Genomic DNA, 16814 nt, shown 5'->3' with positions numbered 1-16814 from the left:
ACTGTTTCATATGTCCTACTATATCTCTCCTTCCTAGGATCTCCCCAGACACTGTTATTGTTTTCCCCTCCTTCCTATGAACTCCATAGCCATTTCCATTGTTAGCACCCATCCAATCTCCAAGAGTGATTGAGTCCCTCCTGTTACCCTTTGGGCGAGCTTCATTTATTGCTTTGCTGCATGGCAACAGCATTCTGTCTGTTGTACACATTACAATCAGGGCTGCTTTTAAGGCATTAGTATTGTGTCTATAGCTTGGCTCTCATTCATTAGGAATGACGATCATCCTACATCCTTAGTACATGCTTTGTGGTCGTGTCTCTAGTTTACCCATGTTTTTAGGGGAATGGGGGTAGTTGCAGTGGTTAAGCCTGTTTCTGTTTATGCCACTTTGCCTGCTGTACCCTTATGACATTCATCTGTAATTGGTGACATGCTGTTTCCTTGTCTTATGCTGTTTATTCTGCTTTTTCATCGTGCCTCCCTGTCTTCTGTTGGGTATACAACATGGCAATATCACAATAACCCTTCCTATGTCATAGTGGCACAGCTATGCTTTTGCTTCTGCTACTCTTTGACCATTCCTGGTCACGCTCCCATTATTACTGCATGCTACTTCCTCGGCAATGCATACTGTATGAAATGCAGACATTCCTCTGAAACAGGAGAAGCTCAGTGGGTCTCTGTCTGATGTCTGGGCTGTGTTATACCATGTTATTTTATAAATGTCATTTTTAAATTCTTAGAAAAATTTCCCTTCCCCCCCTTGCCAGCTAGTGCAATCTGGCTGTGTTGATAGATGGCGGGCAAACAATGTCAAAAGTCACCCGTAAATGATATTTTGACCTGGCTTCGATGTAGTATTTCATTTTTTTGGCGCGCAGTGTTTCGCTATGTGCACGGGGTTTAGGATCTGTGTGCGCGCACACGCACACAGCTTAGAGGGAACAGGGGTGGCTAGTGCAATGGCTGCTAGAGATGGCATCTGTGGATGCAGAACAGACGTTGAGCTAAATTCTGGATTCAGTTATACTTGTGCAACCCCACTGAGTTAAACTGGATTGCACTGATGTAACTGAGAAAAGCTGTCGGCCCAAATGGATCAGGAATTTACATAAATTAAGCTCCCACTGATGTCAGCAGAACAGCTGTATGCAGAGCATTTGCAGGATTGGGCCCTTTGCTAACATCTTGAGATGACATAGGCGCTATCTCTACCTTCCTTCTCCAACACACTCATAATGAAGACATGATATTGGCTTTGATTACACAGCTGCATTCAATTCATTTCCTGATTTAGGCATCATCTTCAGATGTCCAAGTTTTGAAAAAAACACTAATAAAGGGTACTATTTTCATGAGGAGGGAATGACACTGTGTCAACTGAAAATGCACTATGGGCTATGGCATCTTTGTCCCCTGCTGGGTAGAAGTTTTAGTTTTGCTTTTCAATGTTTTTTTCCCTCCTGTTCCTTGAACGACTGTTGTTGGTTCAAAGTCACACACGGTAGGGGAGTGAGTGATGACGAAACATTGCTTCAAAAATTCGAATTCAAATAGGATATTATTGTTACACATATTATACTGTTTGGGTAAACAGATCATGTATAAGAAACAGATGATTACATAGATTAGATAGATTAGGTGATAGATAGGAAGACACAAAATATGCCGTGCAACTTTCCCCGGCATCCCCTCCAAAACCAAAGAAACCCCATACAGCTTACCTTGCGTTTCCTTCTAGATTTTGGCACAACCTTTTCTGATGGTGGGTAAGTACAATTATTCTGCTGAAGGCTGGCTTCTTCTTTTGCTCCAGTGCTCATTGCCAGTGGCTCCTCAGGTAAACGCTCTGGAATTCTGGACAAAAGAGTCAAATCAATTTTGACCCACAGTGATTTTACCTCATCATTGTCTTTCAGAGGAGACAGGAGCTCATTCCTGCCAAAAGGAACTAGAGTATAAAACTGTTCCTCCAGCTCCTTTGCTATATCATTACTAGTCCTGGCATTAATGGAGCCAAAGGCACTGCAGCTGCTGTTAGTTTTGTTGGTGTTACCGCTCAAGGAGTCCTTCAACCTCTGGTCACTTCCACCTGAAGCAGAGGCCACAGTTTGAGGTTTGGGCAGATGATATTCCTCTTGTTCGGATTCTGAATCTGAATCTGAGGAAGATGATGAAGACGAAGACTCTGTCTCGATAAATTCCTTGGATTTGGGTGCAGTTTTGCTTGGCCCTCTGGTACGTCTCTTTTCACATGCAGCAACAGAACGGGGCTCTTTTCTGTGCCCAGTTCTGTTGTTGCAGGGCCTGGCTTTAGGTTGTTCACAGATGTTATTTTCCAAAAATACTTGGCTCAAAGCGAGATCCTCAGATGTATGGCAGTTCAAGGCATCCCCACCAGAGGTCCTCTCTGTTCTTCTTGGCTGTTTTTTACAAGTCGTCCTTCTCTGAGGGCCGCTGTCTCCAGAAACAGCAGCAGCCGTAGGAGGTGATTTCTGCTTCCCTCCTTTATTTCCTGGTGCTTTATTAGCAGTTCTAGGCCTCAACTCCTCTTTGCTGGGGTTCTTAATTTCCTTGTCTCTGAGGTCAGTTTGGCAAATAGCTGGTATTTTCTCACACTCTTGTCCTTCCTCCTTTATTCTGCTGTAATACTGATTGCTCTCCAGTCCATGGTTATCATTTTGGTTAAGAATAGATGTTTTGTGAGGATTAACTTTATTTAGCCATTTATCCAACTGCCATTTGTTTGATGATGGCTGCTCAGGCTGAAAGCAAATCAAACAAAATAGTATTTAATAAATTTCTAGCTGTGAGGGATGTCACAGTCTGTATTTGTATAGGTTCTCTATATGTTCAGAGTGAAAATAACTAAATTGCAGGGCTTGTACTGTGTTTTTTTTAACTGTGGCCACGCTGTTCTCATTGGACAAGCTAAGGGTTCAGCTCCTGGAATTAACCCTTTAGCTGGTATCTTGGGCTATGAGAGAAGCATCTCCATGAGGGTGGTGGAATCAAAGAAAAAAAAGAATGATGCAAAAGGTGAAAGAGACAGTTAAACAGACACAGTGTGTACAGTTAGTGCTCTATTTAAGTTTACTGTCTTTATTAGGGTACCCAGTCATGGAGTTGAATAATATTCCTCTGCTATTAATAGGGGCATTGACTTTAGGAGCAGAACGTAATGACTAAAGTGCAGGTTGTTAGAGACAGGGTGTGCTGTAGAAGCGATATTTTCAGTTTTGAATGAGGCTGAGAAGGAGGACAGCTACTGTGATTCATACTTCTTAAAAGGTGATTCATGCAGTGTGCTATTGACATCCACTTTACTGGGAAATGCTTCCAACTTTCCAAATAAAAGAAAATATAATGGTGACCGAGAGACAGAAAAAAAGGGATAAAATCAAGGCTACAGAATGAAGAACAAGGAGGAAAAAAGGGAGCTGTATTTTGTATCTTATAACATTGCTAGTGAAGACAAGAATATTTAGACACTACAAGGGAGTTTTAATTGCATTATTTAGCTAACTATCGTACTGCTCTCCCCCGGTTTACAGACACTAGAATCATGCAAGATCCCCCAACCTTTTTTGTGTGTGGAGATATTGTCAGTTACTCATTTTACATATATTGTGTAGCTGCTAATTTTTCTCCTCATTTGTGTCATAACACGATCAAATATTAAGAGTGCATCTAAAGTACAATGGTGTTTGGACAGTGAAGAAGTGGGATAATTATTATTTCAAATGCAGCTATGGCTAAGACAATAATGCCCAAGTGCTTCTTAGTACTTCTTGCAATCAGTAATTTGAATGAAATGAAACAAGTGGTGGTGGAATAAGAATGCGACACAAAAAATGACACAATAGGTCACAATAGGTTTGGATAGGGTCTCACTAATATATGAACCATCTTTTATGGCTGTAGTCATAAAAAGCTAAATTTCTGATCCCGCTGAAATCAATGGGAAAATCTCCCAAAGTCCTCAGTGGGATCAGAATTTGCCTCAATATTCCATTTAATTTGAAATACATAATCATCATGCATGCTGACATGAAAACCATCACTGGGCTAAAACCATCATTCTGCCCTCAGTTTTCCATGAAGAATTTTACTCTTGTTGTCTAATTTTTCTCATTAGAGAACAACCTATGGTAAAGGTTCACAGGGAAATATCATGCCAACTTTGTACTGTCCCGTTGATGTCCCACTCAATCTCCTGAATGCAACTGGTCATCCAAATTTTGTATGTGGCGGCACTTACGATCCCCTCCTGCAGTTTTAGATATTGTCATTCTCTAAAACTCTGTTTCTCACAATTCATACTTCAGGGACAAAATTACACCATCCAAAAACAACGAGGAACAGCTGAGTGACATGATTTTACAACGTAGTGCTTCCCAGTAGCGGTACTTCCACTGTCTACCACTCTGCCACCAATGTACATGCCCCCTAAATAGTAATGCCTCAAGCAAAATCCCTCTAGTACAAACCATGTTGCCAACTCTCCCAATTTTATCATGAGTCATCATTTTATCATGATGAAAGCTCCAGCTCCTGGAATCATTGGTTAGATAAGTAATCCCAGCTTTCATTTTTTAAAAAGGAAAGTTTTTAGAATTCATGCTTTGGAAAAAAAATCTTGTAAATGTGAACCCTAAAAACAAAAGGTAAATAAAAAGATCTCAAATAGAAATCTTTCGTGATTTTCAAGACAATCAGATGATTTTGGGGGCTTGACATGATTTTTGAATGCTTGCAGTTGACACCAATGAAGTCAATATACAATGGGAATCTGTTCAATTAATGGATCCAACTGAAAAGCTTTGCGGTTCAAAAAGCATATACAAGAATCTGCTTTCACTAAGGCAGACTGTTTTGCAATGGGATGTGATGATTGGTAGGGTGAAAATGTTTGCAAAATTTAACTGGAGACTTTTCATCAATTCACATTGTAGCCCCCAGAAATTTCAATTATTTGTGGGGGTGGAGAAAGACCCTGACCCACACCTGATCCATGGGATTACAGTGACCCCTGAGCAAATCATAAGGCTCCCAATTTATATCACCTTTGTCCCCCACTTTGCATTGGCCAGCACAGCATTAGTCAGGGGAATATTCTGCTCTCTTTAGAAAGGTATAGGTGTCTACACTCCCCCAACTGCACTGGGGAGTTTTTAATTGTGTGAAATCTGTGATGACCTGGATGACCAGGTTCAACAGAAACTTTGGTCTATCTTCTACCTAAGTCCAGGTAGATCCAAGTGGCTACCTCACGAAAGATGATTGACAATTGTCTGATAACCAAAATCAGATAAATGGAGAAGAGAGAAAAGGTCTGTGTTTGTAGCATTTAAAGAGCCTGTAAGCATTGGATCACAAACCTTTCCTACTTTAAATTACTCATTCCTCTGCTAGGCTTCTTTGGGGAAACCAGGAGGATTTGACACACCTGCTCAGAAACACTGTGTCTCTAGAACTCAGATCTCTTACCATCTACAAAGTATAGCTGGAGGCACAAGGGACATAGATCTGGGGAAGCCTCCAGTGCATGTTCTCCGGAAGGGATGTGGGGGGGTTGGGTTCTGTGAAAACTATGGTGTCTCCTGCTCTTCCTACTGGAAAGAGGGACTTAGAGACTTGGCAGCATAGTAGGCCCTATGCCCCATGGTGCCCTTTTCTTTTAAGAAGTGAAGCCACTCTCTGTTGTTCTTATTTATCATTTGCATTACCATACTGCTTATTGAGAAGCCCCTATTGAGATCAGGGGCCCTCTTATGCTAGGCACTATACGTACACATAATGAGAGATGGTCCTTGCCCTGGTGAGTTTTGCCATTGACTACAATGGGGCCAGGGTTTCAGTCCTGGAACCTGAGAAAGTTTGCCTAATGAAGTCAGGCGTGTGGAAGCTAAAAACCAATGTGTCCCACTACCAAAAGTAAAGGACATCTCCAAAGTTAGTTTGGTGGCAAAACTCATCTTTAACTTGAGGTATGCCAACCAGAAAATACAACTGGGGCTTCTCCAGGGGCCTGTGGAAGCTGAAAACTGTTTGAAAAACAAAACGGTCAAAAAGATGAAAAAAGAGTTAAATCGAACAGGTCAGTCTACCTAGATATATACACTCTTTTTATGTACTTAATATACAGACTCCACGTATGCCATGAGCGAGAGGTGGTGATTCCCAGCTTGCGTACCTACGTATGTGGGCACTAGCTCACTGAGAGCTAGCGTGAGGCTAAATCGTAGTGTAGCTGCAGTAGCACAGGCAGCGGTGGCAAGGCTTAGCCAGGCTGAGGACGTACCCACAGGGGTTCAGGTGGGTTCACCCTCAGTGCGGCCGCTCCCTGTGGCATTGCAGTTACGCGACTATTTATACTCGTGCTAGCTCAGAAGAGAGCTAGCGGCACTACGTGGAGGTGAGCTGGGAATCACCACCGTAGCTGTGGTGTAGACGAAGCAGAAGAGACGTGTGTCAATGACACTGATATATAAGATCGGAGGGAACACCAAAAATATACAGGGAGCTCTTCAGCCACCAGTGCCCAAAACCACAGTGCTCCTTGCAAGGTCAGTATGTTGACTCTGCTGATGCGGGGAGGGCAGAGCCCTGCAAATCTTGTTAGCTTTGACAGATGCTGACCAGGGCCTTAGACCCAATATTACCTGCTGGGATGACAGTGTCACAGAAAAACACTTATGGGTACACTTGAAAAGAAGAAAACCGGTGTACGTTAGACAGTACAGAGAAGCAGAACGGGACATTTAGTCTTCACAGCCTTTCGAAGTAGCTGGGCCTGGTTCAGTGCAAAGCAGGACAGAGAAATCCATGTATTTTGTGGTGTTGTCACTAGAGGCAGCTGTGTTGTAGCAGCCACTGTGTCTCTGTCCCATGCAGCTGCTTCGCCACTTCTGCCCCCGCAGCTCCTCGTCCAACCCATGCTTCATAGCAGCAGATCATGCGACAATGATAAAGGCTCACAGGTTTTCTTCTAACACTGAACAAGGAATGTTAGTACAACTGTATTATCCCTAATGCTACTGCAAACCTTCTCAGCCCCTATTCCTACTTACAGATTTAAAGAGTCAGGATACACAGTGGGAATTGGAGGAGGCTCAGGAAGAGGCTGCCTTGACACCCTTTCACCTTGCTTAAATTTCCAGTGACCGGGGTGGGAGACGGGGGGAGGATGAAAAACAGAGAATGCTCTCCAAAGGGTGAGTGGGGTAGGAGATAAAGGGGAAATCTATGGGGGCGGGGTGGAGGAGCCACTGAAAGTGAGATGCTGTGAAGCAGGAAGATCCACCAGGGGTGGGGATAAGAAATCTTGTGGGAGGGCTGGAGTGATAACTGGAAACTACATGCTAGTAGCTTAAAGCCTCAAATAGATGGCACCAGGGCACCTGCCCTTCCGTCCCCAAAACAGCCAACCAACCAATTACAATTGTCTCTCCTACACCACACACACCCCAATCTATTACTCCTGCAGTCTTGTAACCAATTCCTGCCTTACAGAGACCATCATGCTAACTTATTGGAGGAAAACACAACAGTGCCAGACTCCTAGAATTCGGCGAGTAGGAAGTTCAGCCCCTTCAAAGGACTTCAGATCCAGTTATCCCTCACCATCCTAAACCCAAATTGTCATTGGAATGAACAGACATCAATCAAGGATGCCACACATAGCATCAGTCCTTCAACTAAGCACATGAAGTCAACCCCTCTACTAGCACCCTCATTCATGGCCTCCATAGAGAGAGGGAGAGAGGATAACAGCCTCAGCTTCTAGACCAGTGTTTCTCCAACTTGGGACGCCGCTTGTTCAGGGAAAGCCACTGGCGGGCTGGGCCGATCGCGGTTCCCACTGGCCACGGTTTGCCGCTGCAGGCCAATAGGGGCAGTGGGAGCAGCGCAGGCCGAGGGACGTACCGGCCGCCGCTTCCCGCAGCCCCCATTGGCCTGGAACAGCGAACTGCGGCCAGTGGGAGTCGCGATCGGCTGAACCTGAAGACACAGCAGGTTACTAAACCGGCCCGGCCTGCCAGGGGCTTTCCCTGAACAAGCGGCATCCCAAGTTTGGGAAACACTGCTCTGGATGATGAGTGCATGTTTGGCAGTGTACAAAACTAGCTTGTAAAAGGGCCACCTTGGTCCAGCCTCTGTCTCAGTCCACAAATTACATGGAGACCCTTTTGCTGGTTCAACACCCTTTGCAGTTTATTTATTTACAGTTGCATCCCACCACCTTCACAGTATACCTAAGACCTTTCCCAAGCAGAGGGGAGCGATGTCTCTTTCCCTCTTACTGCCTGCTTCCCCCCACTGTGCTCTTCTTTCCTATGCCTATTTGTGGGCTCTTGGCTGAGGGTTTAACTGGCCTCTCTGCCTTGCCCCGCCCCCAAATTAGGCACAGACTTGCATAGTCAGCTCTAATCTGCTTTGTCTGATTGGGGCTGCTGTGAAGAGTGCTGACTCAGGCCTTTGTACCTAGCACTCTGTCACATAGCCCCACTCACAATTTTATATTGGATGAGACTTCTGAACTGACCTGCGTCACTGAAACCTGGTTGGATGCTACCTCTGACCCTATTCTACCTCAGCTTACTCCATACACAAAGATCCCAAAATGAGCTAGAAAAATAAAAGAGGAGGTGGAGCAGCAATCCTCTTTCCCTCTAAACACAGAAGATGCCCCAGTCCAGAAATAAAAAACCTTTGAATATGTGCCTATGATATTTGAGGTGGGGGACAAAAAATAACCTAAAATGACTTGTAGTCTACAGATCTCCATATGAAATCCCAATCAATGTCCCATATGGATTAATAGACCTGATGCCCTGCTGGAACGACCAGGTCAATTGTTCTTGGAGAGATCACTTCTACGTACACATTGACAAAGACACACTAGCAATCCCCTTCTCCTTTTCTTGCCTCCTCCCTCCCAATTTGTACGTTTGTTGAGACTCCATATGGAAGGAAAAGATTGAGACATAAAGGCAGATGTCTGCAGTGGGGAACTGGAGAAAGAGGACAGAATCTGCAGGGAAAGGGTGAGACCTTGAATGGAAGGAGACCAATGGGGAGAGGAGGAAATAGGACAGTAAAGAGAGGGAGAGGGGCAAGGAGTGCCCAGGAATGTAGAGAAAGAGAAAAGAAAAGGGAAGGCTGGAGGAATAGATTTGGGGGAGGGGAAAGGAGAAATGAAAAATTAACTGAAAGTGAATCTGAAAAATACTGAGAGGCAGAGAGAAGGCAAGAAAATTGTTGAGTAAAGAAAGAACAACAAAAACAAGGGAGACACACTACAGTATGCTTTTGGTACTTTTATATTTGGTGCCAAAATGTTACATAACATACATACCGTGTTTTTGATTTTTTTAAAAAGGGAATGTAATTTTTTATGATTGTGAGACATGGTTGTCATGATCCAGTGTCGTATGGTAAAGGGGATTTACCTGTCTGGGGTTTGGGTGTGTTTACAGCCTTGATGCTGGATTTTTGAATACTTTTTACGTATATTTGTGTGTCTATGTATGTGAGAGTCTGGGGAATATGTAAGGTTATTTACAGCCTTAATAGGTTATCCTGCCAAGCCTTCTGCACGGAGGCAGGAGCAAATATACTTAGACCATTCCTGACTGGTGTTTGTCTAACCTGTTCTTAAAAACCTTCACTGCGGGGGATTCCACAACCTCTCCTGGAAGCCTGTTCCAGTGCTTAACTATCCTTATAGTTAGAAAGCTTTGCCTAATATCTATTTAAATCTCCCTTGTTGCAGATTTAGACAATTACTTCTTGTCCTACCTTCAGTGGACATGGAGAACAATTGATCACAGTCCTCTTTATAACTGCCCTTAACATATTTAAAGACTGTTATCATATCTCCCCACCACTTTTCTTTTCTCAAGACTAAACATGCCCTGTTTTTAACTTTCCCTTAGGTTTTCTAAATTTTTTTTCAGTTTTTTTTTTTTTTTTTTGCTTTTCTCTGGACTCTCTCCAGTTCGTACACATCTTTCCTAAAGTGTAGTATGCGGAACTGGACACAGAACTCCAGTTGAAACCCCACCAGTGCCGAGTAGAGAGGCACAATTACTACACGCCACGTGCCTGGCAATACGTTCCAGAATATTAGCCTTTCTGCATCTGCATCACACTGTTGGCTCATATTCAATTTGTGATCTTCTACAGCTATCACATACTTTTTCAGCAGAACTACACCCTAGCTAATTATTCCCCATTCTGTAGTTGTGTATTTGCTTTTTCCTTCCCAAGTGTAGTACTCTGAATTTTGTCCTATTGAATCTCATCTTGTTGATTTTAGACCAATGCTCCAATTTGTCAAGGTTGTTTTGAATTCTAACCCCATCCTCCGAAATGCTTGGAACCTCTCCCAGCGTGGTGTCATCCACAAATTTCATAAGCATAATCTTGACTTTATTATCCAAGTCATTAATGAAAATATTGACTAGTACCAGACCCCTGTGGGATCTCAATAGATAAATTCTCCCAGTTTGCCAGTGAAACATTGATAACTACTCTTTGAATATAGTCTTTAAATCAGTTATGTATCCACCTTATAGTAATTTAATCTAGATCACATTTCCCTAGTTGGCATATCTTTTTGTGTATGCTTTTGTTGAGGAATGCATTTCAGAATGACCCAAGGACAGGGGATCCCTGGGCCTCCCCCATTACATTTTTTTTTGGCCTCCCCACAGCCTCCCTATGTTTCTTGGCTAGCTAAGGGCCCGAGTGGGTGGAATATCTCAGCTGCCACCCTGAATCATAAAGCACAGGAGTCCTTACCTCTGGGCTGGAGTAATGAGAGGGCTTGCTGCCGTCACTCTCACTCGAACTGCTTTCACTCTCTGAGTCAGATTCTGAACTGCTCTCGGATTCACTGGAGCTGCTGCTACTTGACCTCTTGCTGGAGACTCCTGAGGTTCTGCTACTGGGCTGCGGCACGACACTGCTGCCAGCCCGACACACAACCCACCAAGGGGGAAAGAAAAACAAATAAACAACATAAAACAAACAAACAAAAAAACCAGTTGCACTTTCTGCTATTTTTAGGGGGCCTAGCTCACAGCTGTCTGAATATTGGCAACCTGGGCTTTGCTGTTTTTAAAAATAAGTGGTCAGATGGGTTGAAAATAACTTTCTTTTAATGGGAAAAATACCCAAACTGAATGTTAGTTCCATACTAATATGCCACTAGCATTTCTTCCTTCTATGAGAAAAGGATCATATTTTCATTTCCAGTTGCCCTTTTCATATTTAACAGAAGTTTTAAGAGTACATCTCAAATCAGACGGTTCAAAAATATCAAATTTTAGAAAAAAAATGGAATATAGAAAATAGTCTCACAATGTCTACTGAATACTCATTATCTCAGAGGGGAAAGCAGCAAGATGGCAAAGATTAACAGTTAGTAAACTGGCATGTACTCCATAGTACTTGTCACCAGTCAACTAAAAAAACCCCCATAGAGTAACCTCTCTTTGGGACTTTCTGCTGACACCACTCTTTTGTATTCTTTCCACATATTAGTTAAATAGAGATGATTTAGTTAGCTATATGCACAGCTATATTTACACAGAACTCTGCTAGATCTGAGGCTGTGATCCCGCAAACACTTAAGTGTATGCTTAAACATGTGAGCAGTCAATAGGATGACTTACATTCTTAAAAGTTAAGCACGTCCGTAAGTTTTTGCAGGATTGGGTCACTAAATTATGGACCCACAGACTACAGGAAAATATATTCTTTTCACTGATTGACTACACATATTAAAGTATCAGACAGCCATAAACATCTGAGATGGAAATGACCTATTAAGTCATCCAACCCATTCCCCAGGCAATGGAAGCTTCCCTGCAGTACAGTACATTTTCTAGTGATATGTCCAGCCTGGTTTTACGTGACTCATATGAATGGAGCTTTCACCTCATCCCATGGGAAACTACTCTGCAGCCTAACAGATCTCACTGCTATAAGATTTTCCTGCTATTTAGTCTAAATTTGTCCTCCTAACTTATTGTTGCTGTTTATTATTTAAACTCATTACTCATAGTGATCACCTTAAACCATTCTCCTCCCCCCTTGGTATTTATACCCTTCAAATATTTGCAGACTGTTATTCTGTCCCCTTGCAGCCATCTCTCAGCCAAGTTATACATATATAGCTTCTCTGATCTTTCCTCATAAGTCAATACTTCCTCAAGGTGCTGGATCATTTTTACGGCTCTTTTCTGAACTCTTTCCAATTTGTCTGTATCTTTCTGATAATGGGAAGCCCCAAACTGAACACAGTATTGCAGGTGTGTTCTCACCACAGCCACATAAAGAGGGACCATTTCCTTGCTATTCCTTGGTGCACTCGTCCTGCATATGTAGAGCTAAATTACACTGACTTTTTGGCTGTAATATCATATTTGAAACTCATGTCGTTTTTTGCCCATTAATACCCTTATACCACTTTCAGAATGACTGCTTTCAGGATTCTCTCACCGAATAGGTGCATTTTGGATGGTTTCCCTCCACAGATATTAGCTTGCATTTTTTCAAACTGAATCTCATTTTGTTATTTACTGCCCATGTTTCCAGATGCCTTTGATTTATTTCTTTGCCCTCACTGGTGTCTGCAGCAACTCCTAATTTAGTATCAAATGCAAACTGAATTAAACGGCTGTTCACTTCCTCTTTCAGACCATTAATACGGATATTAAATGAGCCCAAGCCAAACACCCTGGCACCCCAGTAATCATATTCTCCCAGCTCAGAACACCACTGTTTATCATTACCCTTGCTTACATCCTTCAATCCATATCTGGTCTTATCATAGTCTCCTTATTCAAGCTAATATGAATTAATTTTGAGAGATATTTTGTCTCAAATAATTAATTACAATTCAAATATACTACATCTAGTGCTTTCTTTTCATTCACTAATTCCACCCAGAAAGAAAGGATCTGATACCTGAGCCAAGTCTTTTGAGACAAGAAATTTATGGGTAAGGTTCTTTCCTAAATTGAGATCAACTCAGTGTAGGAAAGAGGAGAGGCAGTCAGAAAGCCAGTTATAGCTTCCTAATTCTCTGTTCTGTGGAGCTCCTGGCCCCAGCCCCACTGCTCTCACTTAGGCCATCTGTTAAAGGTCCACAAAGGACCATCTGCCTGATATGAACTGGCATAGCAGCACTGTACCCACGTTCCCTCCCACCCCTAATATGTCCCCTTCCTACAGTGCTTAATTTGTAATGAAAAAGGTGCCGGGGCTCAAGCAATTAGGTGCCGGCGCTCAAGTAATTATTTTACTTTCATAACTGACTTGGCAAGCCCAGAGGTGCTGGGGATGTGAACTGCTCGGCCCTGGCACAAATTAAGCACTGCCTTCCTGCCTCTTGGCGTGTCTCCTACCCAGAACTGGGCATAGGAGCTGGTTCCATTGACTTTATGATAACTGAGCACTCCCTGCACTGGGAGAATTCTCATCTCAATATCTAGCCCCTTTGTACTGCCTGGGGGCAGAAAGGAAACAGACCACATAGGAAATCTGGCCTTGTGTGTTTTGAGTAAAACAATAAATAAAATGCAGTGAATGAAGCGAGAGCAGCTGGAATTTATTTATATTTGCCAAAGAATTCCAGTCAGGGATCCCCTTTCAGAGGCAGAAATTGTACACTAACAGAGATAGTCTAGTGCAGCAGAGACTAGTAAAGGAGAGTATACAATCCCTTTTCTGTGCTAAGGTGTTTATTATCATGTCCAGACATGTACCCAGACCATTTAGTGAGTGCCTTTAAAAACTCACCAGTTGTTGCTTTTACCATTAATTGTAATATCTATCTCCTTGTTTAATTGGTTAAATTTGGGAAACACAAAATTTTCAGCACACCCATTTATAGAGCAGTGGTCAGAGACACATAAATACTTGAAATAATAAGCCTGACTGGAAGAGGACTCCTGAAGTTTGTTCACTACTTGGGGACCAATCAGTAGTGTGCACATGTGATAGGTCCAGTAAATCAGAGATGGGTGTTTCTCACTTTATTTCCTTACAGTAATAGATTCTAGTTACTAGCCTTGCTAATGAAATGGTGAGAACAAAGTAACTCACAATGTGACAGTTCTTTTAGGAAATGTGAAAAGACAAATGCTTTTTCTGACAGAGTGGTTAAGGGAGCCAGTGTTCTGAGAGTGTCCTACGTTAATAGATTCTTAGTCCTTCTCAGAAAATCATTGTCAGTGTTTGTCTGACAAGCTTCTTCAACATCACAGAACATCTGCACATTTATATCCTGCCTCTGGGGGCTGTGGTTTTAATTTCTAGCCCATCATTTTTGTTTGGCATTGATTAAAGTACTCAGAATTCCTAGAAAGGGGATGAGGGATAAAAAGCAGTAATATTTCTTTCTTGTTGTGACATAAAATGTTTTTTCTAGGCTGTTGAATAGAAATCATTATTACAGCCATATGTATAAAATATAACTCTTGAACTCTTTACAAACATCTGGAAATCTATATTTGCCGCTATAATGGTAGCCAATATGCTAAAAAAAATTAAACGACACAAATGTTTTTCTATTTCAACTGATACTGAGATAATCTTCTATCCCCCTACTATCTCCAGGACTGTGAATGCACCATGTTTTTGAAAAGTGTTCATTGGACTTTGATGGTTCAGTATAAAAATTCTTGCATGTTTCTTTTTACTTTCTTTTTAAAAACCATCAACCATGGATATGGTTCAATGAATGCTATTTTGAACTTCTCTTGTTTAAATATGCTAGACCATGCAGTCAAAATAAAACATAGACATGCATTTTAATCCTTGTGGCAAACAACACACACAAAAGTATATGGATTTATGTCTTAAAGTCAATTATTGCATGTTGGAAATGGTATTTTTATTTTAAGCATTTTATTTAAGCAAAAATATGGGTAGTAACTACCCGTACAAAGCCCTGCGATGAGAATACCCACTCTGATTGGCCTAAGAAAGCAAGACATTACTCTATAGAGGGCGCCAAAAGCTCAGTAAGGTACTTAGACTACGTCTACACTATGAGCTAGAGGTGTGATTCCCAGGTCAAGCAGACATTCTCACACTAGCTCTCATCTGAGCTAGCATACTATATATAGCAGCGTAGCTGTGGTAGCAGAAGCTGTGGCTAACAGCCCCAGATACCTACCCAAGGGTTGAGGCAAGTTTGTATTCAAGGCAGCCAGCATGGTGCTGCCGCTGCCCATGCTACTGTGGTTATACCACTATTTTTAGCACACTAGCTCAGATGAGAGCTAGTGTGTGTCTACGTGAGCTAGGAATCTCACCCCTACCTCATAACATAGATGCAGCCTTAAATGTAAAAACAAAATCTTAACCCTAGTTCACACCAATGCATAGGCAGTTCAGACAGCCACACAGTACTGACCATTAATAATAGTCATGCTGCTGTATTCTGCATCAGCCATACGTGACTCTTAGACAGAAGAACATTGAATGCATTGCAGGAATCCAACCTCAGGGTTACAAAGACATGCATTATGGATATCAGGTCAGGGTGCCAGAGAAAGACGTGCAGTCTGGCAATATTATTAAATTGATTCAAAGGAAATAGAGCAGCTCTGACTACTGCTGACCCTCTAGAGCCTGTTTCACCAGCACCTTGCATTTTGGTAGCATTTTATCCCCACTTTGAAGAGCTACAAGTGATAACCAAGACTACAAGAGAATGGAGAATCAGGCTCCATTCAGGAACTTCAGTGTTAGACTCTGATCAAGGACCATGTCGAGGCTATGTGACAGACTGACCTTCTGAAACATCTTCCTATCACAGACTGGGAAGGCTAGCAAAATGTCCACTCTTCATGCTTTCAACCTCAACAGATCTGTATAATTTCACTTTGCTAAGGTTTAATCTTATCCAGATTTTTGCTTGCAACTTGCTGTTTTGCTCAGTAAGACAGTCCCTTTCACACTGTATAGTACATTAATTTCCATGTCTGGAAATTGAAAATGTATAACTGGTGTCATCTGCATAGCAGTGATGATCTAAACTATTCTTGTTCTAAACCTGACTCTACGGGCCCACAAAGCAGCATGAAAAGTATCGCAGCTAGAGCAGACCCCTGGGAAACTCCACAAGTGTTCCAGCCACTAGATCAGGGGCGGGCAAAGTTTTTGGCCTGAGGGCCACATCCGGTTTCCGAAATTGTATGGAGGGCCGGTTAGCGAAGCCTGTGTCTCCCCAAACAGCCAGGCGTGCTCCAGCCACCACGGCCTATCCAACCCCCCCGCTTCTCGCCCCCTGATGGTCCCCCCTGGGACTCCTGCCCCATCCACCCCCTCTGCTCCCTGTCCCCTGATCACCGCCGGAACCCCTGCCCCAGCCTGCCCTCCACCGCCCCATCCAATGCCCCCTCCTTCTTGACTGGCCCCACCCAGGACCTCTGCCCCCATTCAACCCCCCTGTTCCCTGCTCTCTGACTGCCCCAACTCCTATCCACACCCCCACCCCCTGCCGCCACCCAGAACTCCCCTGCCCTCTATCCAACTCCCCCACTCCCTGCCCCCTTACCGCGCTGCCTGGAGCACCGGTGGCTGGTGGCGTTACAGTCATGCTGCCTGGCTGGAGCCAGCCATGCCACCGCGCTGCACAGAGCGCCGGGTCGGGCCGGGCTCTGCAGCTGCACTGCCCAGCAGGAGCTCGCAGCCCCGCTGCCCAGAGCATTGTGCTGGCGGTGCAGTGAGCTGAGGCTGCGGGGGAGAGGGAACAGTAGGGGAGGGGCCGGGGGCTAGCCTCCCGG

At 43.3% G+C, this 16814-nt stretch overlaps 1 protein-coding gene across 5 annotated transcripts in view; it reads right to left on the bottom strand.

The window, feature by feature from the left end:
- The window catches only part of AFF3 (ALF transcription elongation factor 3), a 469443-nt gene that overhangs the window by 60264 nt on the left and 392365 nt on the right, over window positions 1-16814 (bottom strand). For 3 of the 5 annotated variants that reach the window (XM_073352102.1, XM_073352110.1, XM_073352138.1), the window contains 2 exons: window positions 10813-10978; window positions 1728-2768 (listed from right to left, as the gene is read on the bottom strand). In XM_073352102.1, coding sequence (XP_073208203.1) covers window positions 1728-2768; window positions 10813-10978 — 1207 coding nt within the window. The remainder of the gene's footprint in view (window positions 1-1727; window positions 2769-10812; window positions 10979-16814) is intronic. The other 2 variants (XM_073352119.1, XM_073352128.1) reach the window with 1 other exon arrangement.

This window comes from Lepidochelys kempii, chromosome 1 (assembly GCF_965140265.1).
Source record: "Lepidochelys kempii isolate rLepKem1 chromosome 1, rLepKem1.hap2, whole genome shotgun sequence".
NCBI lineage: Eukaryota > Metazoa > Chordata > Testudines > Cheloniidae > Lepidochelys > Lepidochelys kempii.
Note: the sequence above shows the minus strand (reverse complement) of the source record. Positions and strands in the feature narration are given on the sequence as shown.